The sequence below is a fragment of the Quercus suber genome, unplaced genomic scaffold, assembly GCF_002906115.3.
Source record: "Quercus suber isolate HL8 unplaced genomic scaffold, Cork oak 2.0 scaffold_15, whole genome shotgun sequence".
NCBI classification, from domain to species: domain Eukaryota; kingdom Viridiplantae; phylum Streptophyta; class Magnoliopsida; order Fagales; family Fagaceae; genus Quercus; species Quercus suber.
Window position 1 is genome coordinate 1,199,708 of NW_027069480.1, and position 16,741 is coordinate 1,216,448.

Sequence of the window (16,741 nt, forward strand, 5' to 3'; positions counted from 1 at the left end):
CAATTGTAATCACTACCTCGGACTAAACCCGAGGAGCTCAATACTGGTCATTTGAGGCTATTTCTCACCCATACTCACATAACTATACTTAAAGATAATTCTATCAACTCCAGTTAATTCTTTTAATCTAATTAAAGGTATTCAAGGTTGATTAAGCATCCCATCTCTTCAAAATTAATTGTGTGAGCAAAAATAGCAAGTTTTGACACATGGTCATCCTGTCCTTAAAAACGGGTGGTGTTATTTATATATATATATATATATATATAATATATATATATTTATGGAATTAATAGCTGTTTAGAGCATTGTACTAAAAAAATAAGTCATAATTTTGACACCAAAAAGTTCCTTCATTTATTTTATCACATCTCTAATAATACACTATATCCCACAACTTTAACTTTGGCAAAACCCACCTAACCGCCTCTGCCACTTGAACGATAGCTTTTTCTGCGATATTTGCACTTAAATATGAACTTATCCTTTCTCTAACACAGCTTACTAAATATTCAGAGACTGTTTATTATGGCAAGCAAGGTACGAAAACTTACCCTCGTTCTTTTATGTTTGCTACGCTACCTGAGGCCATCTTCCCAGCTAGACACATTAGTACAAGGACAGGAGCTGAAGGATGGGGATAATTTAGTTTCAGCTCATGGGAAGTTCAAAGTAGGATTCTTCAACCTTACAAGTAACAACTACTACTTAGGAATATGGTACAACGGCAAACATGCCAAACTGGAGAATTTAGTTTGGGTTGCCAATCGAGACACTCCTATCTTTGACAATTCTGGAAATCTTACCATAGATGACTACGGGAATTTGAAAATTTCACACAATGGGGGTCCTCCTTTTGTGCTGTACTCCGCACAAGAAGCCAGTAATACAAGTGCTGCTCTACTTGAAACTGGTAATCTTGTACTGAGTGAACTGAATTCAGGGCGACAACTGTGGCAAAGCTTTGATTATCCTACTCACACACTTCTACCAGGAATGAAACTTGGGGTTAGCCGGAAAACTGGACATACTTGGTCTTTAAGATCTTGGATAAGCAGCAAAGTACCGGCGGCTGGTTCCTTGAACTTTGGCATGGACCCTAAACTTACAAATCAATTGGTCATCTTATGGCACGACATCATCTGCTGGAATTCCAGCCAGGACATTCTGGGCATGGACTCGTGCACGCTGCACACCAGCCTAAAAGATTACTACAATTTTAGCTATTTATCGAATGAGAATGAAGCATACTTCTACTACCTTGGAAAATATGAAGATGTCACAAAATCAAGAAAGCTTACGTTAGATAACTTGGGCGAACTATATAATGACGATAACATCACTCTGGCTAATTGTGGAGTGAATCTTCCAGAGTGCAGGAATAGTTATGATGAATTTTCTCCAGATTACGGTTCATGGGATGCCATAGATGGATTCAAGTTTAATGAAGGTGACAACCTGACCCTTCTGGATTGTAAGTTCAACTGCTGGAACAATTGTTCTTGTGTTGCCTTCGCATCTACAAATGAAGATACCGAAACAGGGTGTGAAATTTGGAGCACACCGGTAATTTTTGGTCCACATTCTAATGTTAAACGGACAATATACTTCTTTCAGGCCTCAGGTAAGTCTATTTACTCTATGCTTGACTTATCACATTAATGCATATCTTATTATGTAATTAGATTTCTTTTATTTAATTTTTTTATGAACCCATACACGTTTACTTGCACTATATGGCTTATCATAATAATTGCAACTTACATAATTTCTCCGTGTAGTTTATTTCGAACCAGCTGGAAAAGGGAATCAACCAAATGGGTCGGAGGGAGTAAAAAACATTTGGGGAAATAGGCGGCAATCAAACAAGTGGATCACCATATTCGTGGCAGTAGTGGTAATTCTTATCACCTTGGGGTGCTTCTTATGCTTTGCAAAATGGATAAGACACAAAGCAGAAGGTAAGTGATGCTTCATATTTGATGTAGTATTAATGAACAAACAGAAATAAATTTTCCAGTTATATTTTGCATATGTTTTAATTAGCGGATGGAAAGAAGAAACAGAATAATGATGGTCAAGCTAGCCAGGAGCTGCAAATTTTCAGATTTGAAAGCATCTCTGCTTCTACAAGTAATTTCTCAATTGAAAATAAATTAGGAGAGGGTGCTTTTGGACCAGTTTATAAAGTTAGTTCTCTCTCTCTCTCTCTCTCTCTCTCTCTCTCTCATCCAATCCGTTCAATCAATAAATTAGTACTTGAGTTGAGCCAAAGGGCTAGGTATAATCTTGATTGAAAATTAAACCATGCAAGTAGAGTCTAAGTCAAGATAATTTGAGTAAAATTTTACTAACGCGATATTATTTCAGGGTAAACTGCCTTATGGTGAAGAAATAGCAATAAAGAGACTTTTGAGAAGTTCTGGACAAGGATTGGTAGAATTCAAGAACGAAGCTATTCTCATCGCCAAACTTCAACACACTAATCTTGTTAGGCTTTTAGGGTTTTGCATTCATAAAGAAGAAAAAAATACTAATCTATGAGTACATGCCAAACAAAAGCTTAGACTTCTTCCTTTTTGGTAAGTTATGTCATATACTCACTATTAAGAAAAAATTGCTTATGTATTTATTTTTTCTTTTATAAATTCATCAATTAATCTTTATCGTTTTCTTACTACAATTTTCTCTTTTGAGCCAGATTCTACTAAAAAGTATTTATTAAATTGGAAAAAACGCGTCAATATTATTGAAGGCATTGCTCAAGGACTTGTCTATCTTCACAAATATTCAAGACTCAAAGTAATTCACCGAAACTTAAAAGCAAGCAACATTTTGCTTGATGAGGATATGAATCCAAAAATATCTGGCTTTGGGATGGCTAGAATATTTGGGTTGAAAGAATTAGAAGAAAACACAAATATAATTGTGGGATCATAGTAAGTATTCATTGAATTTCAAGTAAGTAGTATTTAATTCTATTTGTGTGTGAGTGTGTGTACGTGCATGTGCATATATGTGGTTGTTTATACAATAAAGTTCATTGATCAATTATTTCTTTAGTGGTTATATGTCTCCAGAGTATTTTTCGAATGGCGTTGTTTCAATAAAAACTGATGTATTCAGCTATGGAGTCCTATTATTAGAAATCGTGAGTGGCAAGAAAAATAATAGTCGCCATTACTTTGATCATCCATTTGATCTTATAGGATATGTAAGTTTCTCAATTAACTCTTTGTAATTTGTACATGAAATTTAAACATAACAGTTAACATATCAACTTGTATCAGGCGTGGCAATTATGGAACAAAGGCAAGGGTATAGAGCTAACAGACCCAACAATATTGGATGAGTCATGCCCTCCATCTGAAATATTGAGATGCATTCATGTTGGTCTCTTATGTGTACAAGACCAAGCAACAGATAGACCTACCATGGTAGATATTGTTTCTCTGTTTTCAAATAAAACTCTTCAACTCTCCTCTCCGAAACAACCCACATATTTAGAAGATGAATATGAGTTTTCAGAAATTAAGTCATAAAATTGTTCCAGAAATACTGTCACACATTTTTTTCATGGAGGCCAGATAAATAATGGACTCCACTAGTCATGTATATATGAAGTAGGTATGGACATGTCTCTTAAAACTAGTTGTGAGTAGCTAGACATGCTTGTGTGATTGTATCCATCTGTTAAATGATTTATTAGTATTATTGATAACAGGTATATACCTAAACCTAATTAGGTTTATCTTTCTTCTTTCTGTAAGTAATGAGAAGAACTGCTGCTGCTTGTGTGAATTAACTAATTTGTTTTTGGCAAAAGAGTACTCCTAGCTCAGCATGTGTTAAAGCCAAACATCTAGACTCTACAGGGTGTTCCGAGGAATCAATTGACCATGCACAATGTTAACAAGCATTTTTGATATAATAAATGCAGTAATAGATGTGTAATCTCGATCATTAGCTTAGATCTAGTGATAACTTAGGTTATAACCGAGTTAAGCCAAGTAGTGAATGACTATATTTGACTCAACAATAATTATAATGAAATATATTTAAACTCAATCTTATAAAAATTCCAAAAACTTGTCTACTTACAACGTTCTAACCCAATCTTGCCAAAAATTTCAAAAACTTTAGCTTGGCTTCGGTGGATTTGATTTACGTACTCCTCAAGCAGTGTCAAGCTCAAAAATCATGTCCCCTGAGCAGGAGTTCAAAGTTAAAACACAGGCTCGGTATCAAGCTGTTGCACTCTAGCTTAAACACTAGCACATAATCAAATGCTACATATATAAAATATAAAAAAAATCAAGTCAATTATAAAAGAAACACACAAATTACAATGAAATTATACTTCTGATTTCCCAATCCATCATTGATGCTTTCTTCTCATTTATTCAGCTTACGATATTATAGGACTAACATTATATTGTTAAGTGAAGATAACTCACATTATATAAATATTGTTCTTTTTAAGAAAGATGGACCTATGGATAACTTTTCTTTTCTTTCCTTAATTCGGATCTCTAGATGACTAGAATAACTAGGTAGACAACTGCTGAATATCTTATAATTTTTTATTGTACGTGATTTTAATTTTAGTCCTTCCCTGGAATTATCCTTAGCAATCAAAATTACGTGCTTTAGGAGCTGAAGACTTGTCAGTCTAGGTCATTGATGAAACGCCTTATTGACTAATGGACCTTGGAACTTTATTGGTGCACTTCGTTCCATTTTTTTCTTTCTTATTATTTCAAAAGTATACTTCATTCGGACCTAGGTTCCACAAAATCTTCAGCTACATGAATCGGTCAAAGACTTCAAACCCCAGTTTCCTAGGGTATGGACCCCCTTGCGCGTGTTTGATTTACAATGTGTTTTACAAAAAAAGTGATAAAGAATTTATATTCGTTTTACAGGTTGTGTTTTATTTATAACTTCAAACTGTGCAGCAAATGTATGTGATGAACATTATCACTAAAAAGAAAAAAATAAAAATAAAAAATTTGGGGGCCGGGCCCGTGGAGTGGATACGTGACAAACAGGGCACTGTTTTTTAAGTCAATTTTTTATTATTTTTTTTGTGTCAATCACTAACGTCATTTTCTTATTTATTACTAACAATCTAGTGCAAGTGCATCAATAAGGTGTGAATACCTTTTGTCTATAGACTTTCTAAATTTTATTTTTTTTCCTGCTTAAAGTCATTTTATACAGAAAAAGCACTTTAAGGCTCTACATTATATATCACAAAACGGTAATTTTGTACTGCACAAACTTTGTTTAGAAATAATACCCACAAAAGAAAAGGATAACTTTTTGGTAATTTATGAAGCTCATTGTAGCTTTCCACGACTTAAATATAAACTTAAACATGTGTATAATTCTAGATACCTTCCTTTTATAAGTCAGTTTTTAAGGATGATTTCTACTCGTAGTTTTATATTATTTAGTATCAAAGCTCACTACCACATCGAGTAATTAGATATAGCTCATTGAGTAAAAAATCAAATAAGCTGTGGCTTTGTGATCAAAATTTAGAGGGGGCTACCTAGAGGCTAGATTAAAATGTCTTGTGTATAAAAACTCTTAGGCACGTTCTCCTTGCAAGTTGATTTTCAATGATGAGTTTTACCCATGAATCTAGATTTCCTTGAAACAAGCCGGACTCAATGTTTTATGGGAGCCTAATAAGGCGATAATACTAAGTGGGCATCTTTCTTATATTTAAATATTAATTAAAAATGTTATTTAACCTTTGATATATATTTTTCATTTGTATGACTTTTCTTACTTTTAGAGATGTAAAACTATTAATTAAGTTTTTGTTTTCAAGTTTTGTTAACATTTTCTTTCAATTGATTTTATGGCTAACCCCCTAATCCTTTCATCCACATCATTATTATCTTCATTTTCTTCTAAGTAATTTTGAAGTTTAGCTAACATTTTTTTTTTTCAATTGATTTTATAGCTAATTCACTAAAAATTATGTGATTGGAAAATTTAATGAAATTATAATTCGAAAATTAATATTTTTTTGTTAATGTCTAGGATATTATATGCTACATTGAATTTTTGGGCGTGGATCATCTCATAAAGAAACATAGAAATTGAAGTTGGGAAGTTATTTTTTTTTACCTATGCTACTCTAAAAAAATGAACCAAAAAAAAAAAAAAAAAAAAGCAAAGTAAAACAAGAAACATAGTTTTTTTTAGAGAAGAAACTTGAAGGAGCAGACTCAACGGCAGCCCAACCTCAACAGCAACAGTTAGTCACAGACATTGAAAGATTTTTATTTTATTTTTTTAATTTTTCTTTGACAATTTTTTTTTATTTGCCGATTAATATTTGGGTTCTAATTAATATCTTAACAGATAAAAATATATCTTTTTTTTAAAAAAAAAAAATTTGAGGGCCTTGTTTTGCTTTGGAAAAAAAAAATATTTATTGGTTAATATTAGGGCCTAATTAATATTTCATAAATAAATAAATATTTTTATTATTTAAATTTGGAAATCTTTTTTATTTGGGACCTTAGACTCACTTGCCTTATACATTGAGCCGTCAAGCACTGAAATAATATTGTTTTAGTTACTTTTTGGTGATTATACCTCTATATGTTTATATTGTAGTTGCATTATAAATTTACAGTACATAAATACACAAAAATTGTAAATGTTTCCATTTCTTTTTGTGTTTATAATGTAAGTTTACTTCTAAGTCCATGAGGTTAGCTTATAATTTCTGCCTTGATATGAAATGAGTAGCAGGGCTCTCCACCATGGACTTTCCTCCACCGTTTAGACTTTCTGGTGCACAATTCCTCATCCCTACCTCTGTCTTTTTCTCTCTTGTTTCTCATAACTCCCCTTTCACGAGCTCTTTGATATGAAATGAGTAGCGGGGCCCTCCACCCTATATAGACTTTCCTCCACCGTTTAGACTTTCTGCTGGTGCACAATTCCTCATCCCTTCCTCCATTTTTTTCTTTCTTGTCTTCTAACAACTCCCCTTTCACGAACTCTTTTCTTCAAAAATTTCCGTCCATTTTCTAAAAGGTCCGTGGATTTTGGTCTCGGACTACATAATCCAGCTGAGTTTTTTAAACAAAAAAGAAAAGAAAATCAAAGTCTGTCTGTTATGGCAAGCAAATCACGAAAACTTACGCTCGGTTTTGTCTGTTTGCTACTCTTCCTGGGGCCATCTTCCCAGCTAGACAGATTATTGCAAGGACAGGAGCTCAAGGATGGGGATGAATTAGTTTCTGCTCAAGGAATCTTTACTCTAGGATTCTTCTATCTTACACGTAACAATTACTACTTAGGAATATGGCTCAACGACAACTCTACACGCCTTCAAAATTTAGTGTGGGTTGCCAATCGAGATGCTCCAATCTTTAACAATTCTGGAAGTCTTACCATTGATGATTATGGGAACTTGAAAATTTCATACAATGGGAGTCTTTCTATTGTACTATGTTCCGGACAAGAAGCAAATAATGCAAGTGCTGTTCTACTTGATACTGGTAATTTTGTGCTGCGCGAAACGAGTTCAGAGCGACAATTGTGGCAAAGCTTTGATTATCCTACTCATGCACTTGTGCCAGGAATGAGACTTGGAGTTAACAGGAAAACGGGACATACTTGGTCTCTAACATCATGGAGAGGCGTGCTGGTACCTGCAGTAGGGTCCTTTACCCTTGGTCTGGAACCTAACCTTAAAAATCGATTGGTCATCTTGTGGCGCGAGAGCCTCTATTGGACTAGTTCTAATGTGCTGTTCAACTTAACTTCATCTGGACTAACATATTATGGCTACCATTTTAGCTACATATCGAATGAGAATGAAACGTACTTAAATTACACTGGTGTGGAAGAAAATTACATAACTCGAGTTATACGACCACTAAAGATAGATTACTTCGGAAGACTTTCTGATGAGAACTACACTCTAGTTGATTGTACTTCTCATGACGACACTCAAGGATGTAAGGCGCAGTGCAGGAGTCATGATGATACATTTACTCCAGTTTCCAGTTCCCTGAAGGATGGATTCAAGTTTGATGAAAGTGACAACCTGACCCACAAGGATTGTGAGGCGAAGTGCTTCGACAATTGTTCTTGTGTTGCCTATGCATCTACAAATCAGTATGCCCAAACTGGTTGTGAGATTTGGAGCACACTGGATAGATTAATTGGATTTTCAAATCCTAATGCACGGACAATATACTTCCTTGCTTCAGCACTTGGTAAGAAGTCTACTCCATGGTCGACCTTTATTTTTATTTATTTATTTATTTTTGAGTAAACATGGTCGACTTAATTATTAACATTAATGCATATAATTGATGTATTACATGTACATGCATTGGTAACCTGGCTGCTTGATATAAAAAGCTAAATCAATGAACTATTTTGTTGAGGACATAGTAAAAAATAGATAAATACGCATTGTTAATGATTTCTAAGCTAATTGAAATGTTTGTTCTCAAAAAAAGGTTGAATATCAGCCGTAAGCTTTATCTTTAGTAGATTGTGAATCATCCGAATCTGTAAATGGTTCCCGTTAAGAGATTTGCGACTACTTGTTCTACATCTAAAATACTAGCAAAACATAAACAAACCCAATCAGTATTATTACGCAGTTTAGATTTTTTTTTTTTTTTTTTTAAATGACCATCCAATTTTGGGGGTTTAGTTGGGTCATCACTGATATTTCGGAATATTTTGTTGTTTTTGGAGGTTTCAATTCTTTTGATCATTTTGAAGATATAAGGGGTATTTAAGTTATTACGAAGGTTTTTAAGGTATTTTTTATCATTTTTTTTTTTAATAATATTTAGATGGAAGAAAATCAATTCGGTAGTTACCTTTATAATACCCATTTAAAATGTGCACATAAATAGCTATTTTCTTAGAAGAAAGTATATAAAATTATAAATATATAGGTCTTTATCTATTAAACTCATTTATTTAATTGAGCCGGTTATAAATTACAAGTGGATGGGTGGGTAGGGGTATAATAGGCTTGAATGAGACATTACCAATTTACCAGTTACCAACCTTTTATGTCCTAGCTTAAAAATGAGGATAGAATCTTAAATTTAAAACCCTACTTTTCAAGTCCGAAGTAAAATATTTTTATCTGTCTTCTATAATTTTGATTTCTGAAGCACTCAGTAGTCCATGTATCTTGATGTATATAGTAAATGAAAAAAAGAGGAAAAATAAATAGATGGATAATATAGCTAGTAGAACATTAACACTTGGTTTGTCGATGGATGTAGCAAAAATTAAAGAAAACAGGAAGACAAATAGGTCGCAAGTGACCAAGTGGTGGATATGGCTCATCATGGCAGTATGGGGAATTATTATGACCTTCTTTTGCTTCTTATTCTATGCACGATGGAAAAAACACAGAGTAGAAGGTAATCGATGCTCTCACTATAGCTTTTTTGGATAACTTACAGATGTTGCAAGGACAAATTTTTAAGTCGTATTTTGCATGTATGTTAATTAGGGGAGAGAAAGAAGAAACAAAAGATGCTCATCAAAGAACTTGGAGGTAATGTAAAAGCTTCAACTGTAAATGGTGAAGAGAATCAACAAAATAATGATGAGAAAATCTTCAGCTTTGAAAGCATTTGTGCTGCTACAAGTAATTTCTCAATTGAAAATAAATTAGGAGAGGGTGGTTTTGGACCAGTTTACAAGGTTAGCTCTCTCTCTCTCTCTCTCTCTTAAAATTTGATCCTCACTTTTTCTTTTTGGTTGTAAATTCGAACACCTACGTATTCAATCCATCTGATCTACAACATAGCACTTGAGCTGAGACCGGGGGCTATGTAGAATCTTGATAAAATAAAAATAAAACTTAAATAATGTAAGTAGAGATTAAGTTAAGTATGTTTTTGTAAAATATGACTAACACAATGTACTTTTAGGGTATATTACCTAATGGGCAAGAAATAGCAATAAAAAGATTGTCAAGATGTTCTGGGCAAGGCTTGGTAGAGTTCAAGAATGAAGCTATTCTCATTACCAAACTCCAACACACTAATCTTGTAAAGCTTTTGGGATTTTGCATTCAAGATGAAGAAAAAATACTAATATATGAGTACATGCTCAATAAAAGCTTGGACTTCTTCCTCTTTGGTAGGGCATATGTTCATTATTACTACAATTTTTTTTTTCTTTTATATAAAACTAATCAAACAGTTTATCATTTTCTTGCTATTATTTTTCTAATGTTAGACTCTACTAAAAAGCATTTATTAAGTTGGAAAAAACGCTTCAACATCATTGAAGGCATTGCTCAAGGTCTTGTTTATCTCCACAAATACTCAAGACTACGAGTAATTCATCGGGACTTAAAAACAAGCAACATTTTGCTTGATGAGGAAATGAATCCAAAAATATCTGATTTTGGCATGGCAAAAATATTTGGGATAAAAGAAATAGAAGGAAACACCAATCGAGTTGTTGGAACATAGTAAGTTTGTCTTTCATTTCAAGCAAGTATAATTTTATTTTATTTTCTAGTGTGTGTGTGTGGGTGAGTATATATGTGCTTATTCATACAATAAACTTCATTGGTTAATTATTACTATAGTGGTTATATGGCTCCAAAATATGCAAGGAATGGCCTAATTTCCATGAAAACTGATGTATTCAGTTATGGAGTTCTTCTATTAGAAATTGTGAGTGGCAAGAAAAACAATAGTCGCTTTCACTTCGATTACTCACTCAACCTAATAGGATATGTAAGTTTCTCACTTATCATGTCTAAACCTATATGTGAAATTTTGAAGTTTATAGTTAACATTGTGTGTACCACTGGACATATGACAGGCATGGCAGTTATGGAATGAAGATAAAGGTATGGAATTAATAGACTCAACAATACTAGATGAGTCATGCCCTGCATCTGAAGTATTGAAATGCATTCATGTTGGTCTCTTATGCGTACAAGAACATGCAACAAATAGACCCACCATGCTAGATGTTGTTTCTTTTCTTGTAAATGAAAATCTTCAACTATCTCCTCCAAAAAAACCTGCATTTTATATCAACACAGTTGTGAAAGAGTCAGAAGTTTCTGAAATTAAGCCAGAAAACTGTTCAATAAATAATGTCACAATTTCAGAGATGGAAGCCAGATAAATACTAAAATAATCTAGTTAGGCATGAAACCTAGTATGTATGGAAATGCCCCTATAATAAGGGCTGTACCTGATTATGACTATACAATCATGTACCCATCTGTTTAGTGATTTTATTATGATTTCTAATAAGGGCTATATGATTTATTACAGTGATCTTTCTTATTGTTGTAAGCAATGATAAGATTATTGGTGCTTTGTGAGTTAACTGATTTAATTGGATTAGGTTGATTAAGATATGTATCACTATTGCGTCTTATTCTATAATGATAAATGGTGAATACAGACTCTGTAAGGTATTATAGATGGTATTATCAATAACACCACTAACAAAATATAATAGATGGCATTATCAATAATACAAATTAGAGATATTACCTTCTAGTGGAAACCATTGTAAGTGGGAATGGAGATCCTACCCAATGTATAGCTCTCATCAAGCATTAAATCCACGTAAAGAATGAATATCTTAATATATAAAAGAAAAAAAAAATCTCATTATTTATTATTAATAGCCTAGAGGAACTTGCACCTTCTACCTTGATATGTGTAGACACGTCATTTTGTACCTCCTTACGACTCAAGCTTCTGTTTGCCAATGACGATAACACTAGAAGGTCTAAGGCTGATCTAGGGCCTACTTATGGAAACACTTCAATTGAAAGATGCGTTTGGAAGAAAGAAAAACCTTACAGAAACCCTAAGGGTGCGTACGTGGCCTTGAGCCAGGATATTCAGCCTTAACCCTTGCATACATAGCCATGAGCTTGCATACACAGCTAGAGTTCCAAATTATCTATATGGCAAGCTTTTACTCAAAAATGCGGCTGAGGCAATCCACAGTGCTTGGGATTGCCTCCGCCCCTTTATTTTTTAACAATATAAAAAGGTCCTACAAGGTTTTTCCCGAAACACACAAAATCTATTCCAAAAAAGTGATTCAAGAGAAACATTTTTACTTTGAAAAGTATTCTAAACTAAAGTATCTTGGCTGTGAAAGAGAAGATAGTTGGAAAGTTGAAATTGTAAAGATGATAGGAAATTGGAAATTTATTAAAGTTGAAATTGTAAACATTAGTTCTTTGTATAAATCACGCTTGTATTCCATTCATGACATTTGTATAAAAGCAGCTTCCAAAAGTGCTTGGCAGTCTCCTAAAGCGAAGGCTTCTTTGAAGAATAAGAACATATACGCTCCAATCTCGATAGAAGCAGAAGTCAAAAACGGAGCCGCCATGGCAGTCTGGAGATGTACACAAAATCTCACTTCCTAGATTTTTGCCAAAACTCTCTCTCAATTTGATTTCTCTTGTTTATCTCCTCGTTTCTCATTTCTCCTTGTCCTCTCTTCATTAGAAATGGTGAATTTTACTAGAACCACTAAACCAAAAAAATATTGTTCCTTTGCTCGTTCACTCTTTTTTTTTTTTAGCTAATAGATAGAAATAGTAATAGATATAAGGAAATTAAGGGGGTGTTTGGTAGAGTAGTTTGAAAATTGTTGTTTGTAGTTTTTTGAAATACGTGTGGGTGAAAAAGTGTATTGAGATGCGTAAAATGCTGTTTAAAAACTAAAAAATGTTATTTGAAAATACAAACCAAACGGACCCTTAAACTCAATAGTTGAGAATATATTGTGACATAAATAAAATGTCCCAACATTTTTACAATACTTTTATTTTCAGTTGTGGTGGTGAGTTTTGGTCTAACATTTTATTATTTTATTTTGAACTATTATTTTGACTTATAAAGAACTAACAACTCAACAATTATAAAAATATCGTGACAATTTGTTGTACTCTTATAACTATTTCTAAACCAAATCACTTTGTGAGCAAATATAAATATATATATATATTAAAGCAATCTCAATGTATCAAACCAATGTCAATACATGTAAATGAAAAAAGAAAAAGAAAAAGAAAAAGAAAAAGAGGTTAGCTGAAACGTTGAGTTTTACCTTTTCCTTACAAGTCTTGTGTGTTTAACTTAAAGTTTTTGTTTTTCCTTATTTAGGAAATATAGTATTAAGATGAGAAGTGTTTCGTCTACAACATTTCTACTACTTACACAACAAAATCTAATATAATAATTTGCTATTGACTGAATTTTTTTCCTCAATAAAGGTCAAAGGACAAAAGTTATACCAAACCAAACTTCAATTAATGACAAAAACTACACTAAACTAAACTTTGGTAGAAAAGCTATTTACTATATATATACATATATATATATATAAAGTTGAGTAAAAGTAGAAGTAGATGTTTGATAATTCAAGATAAGTAGAATAAGCACGTAGACAACTGATATTTTGATATTGATTATTGTAATTGTAGTCTCTCCTCCAATTATTCTAATTTGTGAATTTGGTAGTCAAAATTACGTGGTTTAGGGGCTGAAGACCTGTCAATCTTCGATGAAACGCTGTATTGACTATGGACTATGGACCTGGGAACTTTACTTCTGTATACATGCACTATACGTTGTAACATTATTGGTCCACTCCGTTCCATTTTTTCTTTCATAATTTCAAAAAGTATCCTTGGGATGGGCCCCCGTGTGGGTAGAAAGTAGGGAGCGCGGTAGGCCCAATTGAACATTTCTCCCATATAAATTAAAATGCGTGCGATGGACATTACCACAAAATGACAATAGAGGATTCTGGGGCCCGCCCCATGGGACGAAGGATACGTGATAGAGTGGATGCTACTTTTTAAGTCAATGGCCGACGTAGCAAGGAGTCATTTGGCAAGGACCTTATGGACATCTACTACAGTTTGTCGTCTAATATGTGTTTGAACTTTGAAGCCTTCAGGGATTCTTTTCAATAGTTTCTTGACGTGTGTCGGTGAGAGTCTACACATTCGGATAATAAGAGGTTGATTGGATTGAATATTTTCATGACTCAATTTTCAATTTTTGTAATTCAATTCTCAAAAATGGTAGAATTCATAGCAAAATACTCGTTTGCCTACACCAATACTCTATTTTCATAACTCTGTTTCCAATACTCAATTCTCTACTTTTTGAGTTATGAGTTATGAAAACTGAAAACAACTTTTAACTGTTTTCAGTTTTCAGTTTTCAATTTCAATGGCAAACTTGTAAATAACATCACATAGCCGGGCCCACAGTCAGATTTTTGCTACCTTTCTCCTTTTTTTTTTCTTTTCTTTTTGTCTTTCACGGGTCTGGGTGTCTGCTCGTCTTCTTCTCCTTCTTCTTTTTTTTTTTTTTTTTTTTTTTTTTTTTTTTCTTCTTCTTCTTTTCTTTTCTTTTCACTTTCTGGGTCTGGGTCTGATTCTTCTTTTTTTTTTTCTTCTTTCTTCTCTTTTCACTTTCTAGGTTTGGTCCTTTTTTCTTCTTCTTTCTCAGTTTCCGTTGGCTGGGTTCTTTTTTTTTTTTTTTGTTCTTTCACTGGGTTCTTCCTTCTTTCTTTTTTTTTTTTTTTTTTTTTTCACCTCGGTTCACCGTCCCTGTTCTTCCTTCTTTTTTTTTTTTTTCTTTTTTTCCACCTGGGTTCACCATCCCTGGGTTTCTTCCTCTTTTTTCTTTTTTTTTTTTCTTTTTTTTTTCACTAGGAAACTTACAGAACCCAGTGAAAAAAAAAAAAAAAAAAAGCTGCAGTGGGTGACAGAGCTGGGCCCACAAAATAGTGGGAAAAATGTTGAGTGATTGTATTTCAGTGATGTGCCAAACGGGTATTAAGTGATGGGTAATGGGTGATGAGTGATGAGTATTGAGTGATAAGTGATGAGTGATGAGTGATGAAAATTGAGTGACCAAAAAAAGGTGGCCAAACAGCCTCTAAATATTTAAGTATTTGACTAGTTCTAAATATTTTCATTAACAAAAACAAAGAGAGAGAAATGCCCAAATAAACAAAAATACTCATTTTTAAATTCTACAATGTGATAGTATATAATTTTTTTTTTTGAGAGAGTTTTAACCTATGGTGTTCGCTCTTGATAATAGCTCTTTATCATCAGAGTAAGACACCAATCAGTTTTAGTAAGACACCAATCAGTTTTTGGTGTAGGCGGGGATTGAACCCCAGATCTCTTATACAACCATCAGAGATTTTACCAGTTGAGTTAACTGGAACCCACATAACCCAAATAATTTAAAGAAGTTTTAAAGAGTTATAAAAGAAAACAATAATTTCTCTTTGAAAATCATGAAGTCTAAAAATATATTAAACAAATTTTATTAACAAACTGTCATATATTAATTTTTTTAATTTTTTTATATAAAGTAGAATTACGCAAGATTGTTTTAGTCATTATTATATAATATATATGACTAAATAAAATTTGATATAAAAAATTGAAACCAATAAAATAAATGAGCAGTTGAATCTTCAAACTATTGTTTATATTACATAAACTTTCATTACTTTTCTTGACAAAGTTAAAATGTAATATATAAAAAAAGTTGAGTAGAAACAAACCCAGAAATTGTCAAGGTTGACGGCTAAATGCAATGAGAAATGATGGCCAGTATGAAACAATCTTGATTGAGGGAGATCAGAGATTGACAAATTATCAACTGCGGCAAAAAAAAGAAAAGAAAAAAGATAGAATTTAATGTCACGAAAGCCTGAATAAAGCACACACGATGCTCTTTATGATGGATAGAAACTAAACTATTAGTTCCTGGGTAGTAAATCTTGAATTCACAAGGGGTTCTTTGAATTTGTAAGGTGATAAAATTGAAATCCAACAAAAAAAGAAAATTTACAAAAGTCTATGTTTATTAATAATAGTCTGAAAACTAAATTGCCTTTGAATGTTACAATGCATTTAAATAGTAAAAACAAAACCTAAGGCAACTAGAAACTCCCAGGCGGCTACGAAAGCATATAAAATCCTAATTTAACTAAACAACATTAAAAACACCTAAAAAGAAGGAAATAAATAACCTAAACCTAAACAAAAAATAACGAGTTTTACATAAAAATACCAAAATTAATAAATTACAAAAATTAAATAGTAAATTCTATTCTACATCAGAATTAGATAAGTAAAATGAGATTTTTTTTCCCCCTTCGTCAAAAAACGAATCAACTTGCTTTAACTTTTGGGTCAATTTGACCCAACCTTCTATTAGAGTATTGGCATTAGGTGTGCCAAATGCTAAATTTTTAGCATTTAGCACACCAAACACCAAAATCATTGTTTCATGAAGTGTGCCAAATTGCAAAAAAAAATTGCATGGAACTACAGTACCCTTCTAATAGTAGAACGGTTACTGTAGATCCATGTTATTTTTTTTACTTAATTTTTTATTATATTTTCTCTTTTCTATCTTCTAGTTGGCTACTCTTCCTCCATTCTCTTTTTCCTCTACCTCTCATTCTCTCTTTCGTTTGGGTATTTCTATTCTCTCTCTTATATGTCCATGCATGATATGCTTAAAAAGAAAAATATGTAAAGAAAAACAAAAGCAAAAAAAATCAAAATACTTTTAAATATGGTTGCAAGCGTGTTTCTAGGAGATGTGGGAGTTATAAAATGTACCTCGAAGGTGATAGTCCCCATCAAGTAGCTATGATTGTGTGTGAGTGATGTTGA

General features: G+C 32.8%; 1 protein-coding gene and 1 pseudogene across 1 annotated transcript; both read left to right on the forward strand.

The window, feature by feature from the left end:
• The first annotated feature begins 528 nt into the window (after positions 1 to 528).
• LOC112002173 (G-type lectin S-receptor-like serine/threonine-protein kinase CES101) lies at positions 529 to 3,542 on the forward strand (annotated as a pseudogene).
• Positions 3,543 to 6,965: 3,423 nt separating this feature from the next.
• LOC112002165 (G-type lectin S-receptor-like serine/threonine-protein kinase CES101) lies at positions 6,966 to 11,184 on the forward strand. The gene is made up of 6 exons (XM_065782171.1): positions 6,966 to 8,255; positions 9,527 to 9,720; positions 9,951 to 10,161; positions 10,261 to 10,498; positions 10,619 to 10,769; positions 10,858 to 11,184. Exons 1-6 carry the CDS (start codon positions 7,148 to 7,150, stop codon positions 11,167 to 11,169), a joined length of 2,214 nt encoding a protein of 737 aa, XP_065638243.1. The 5' UTR covers positions 6,966 to 7,147; the 3' UTR covers positions 11,170 to 11,184.
• Positions 11,185 to 16,741: the final 5,557 nt, after the last annotated feature.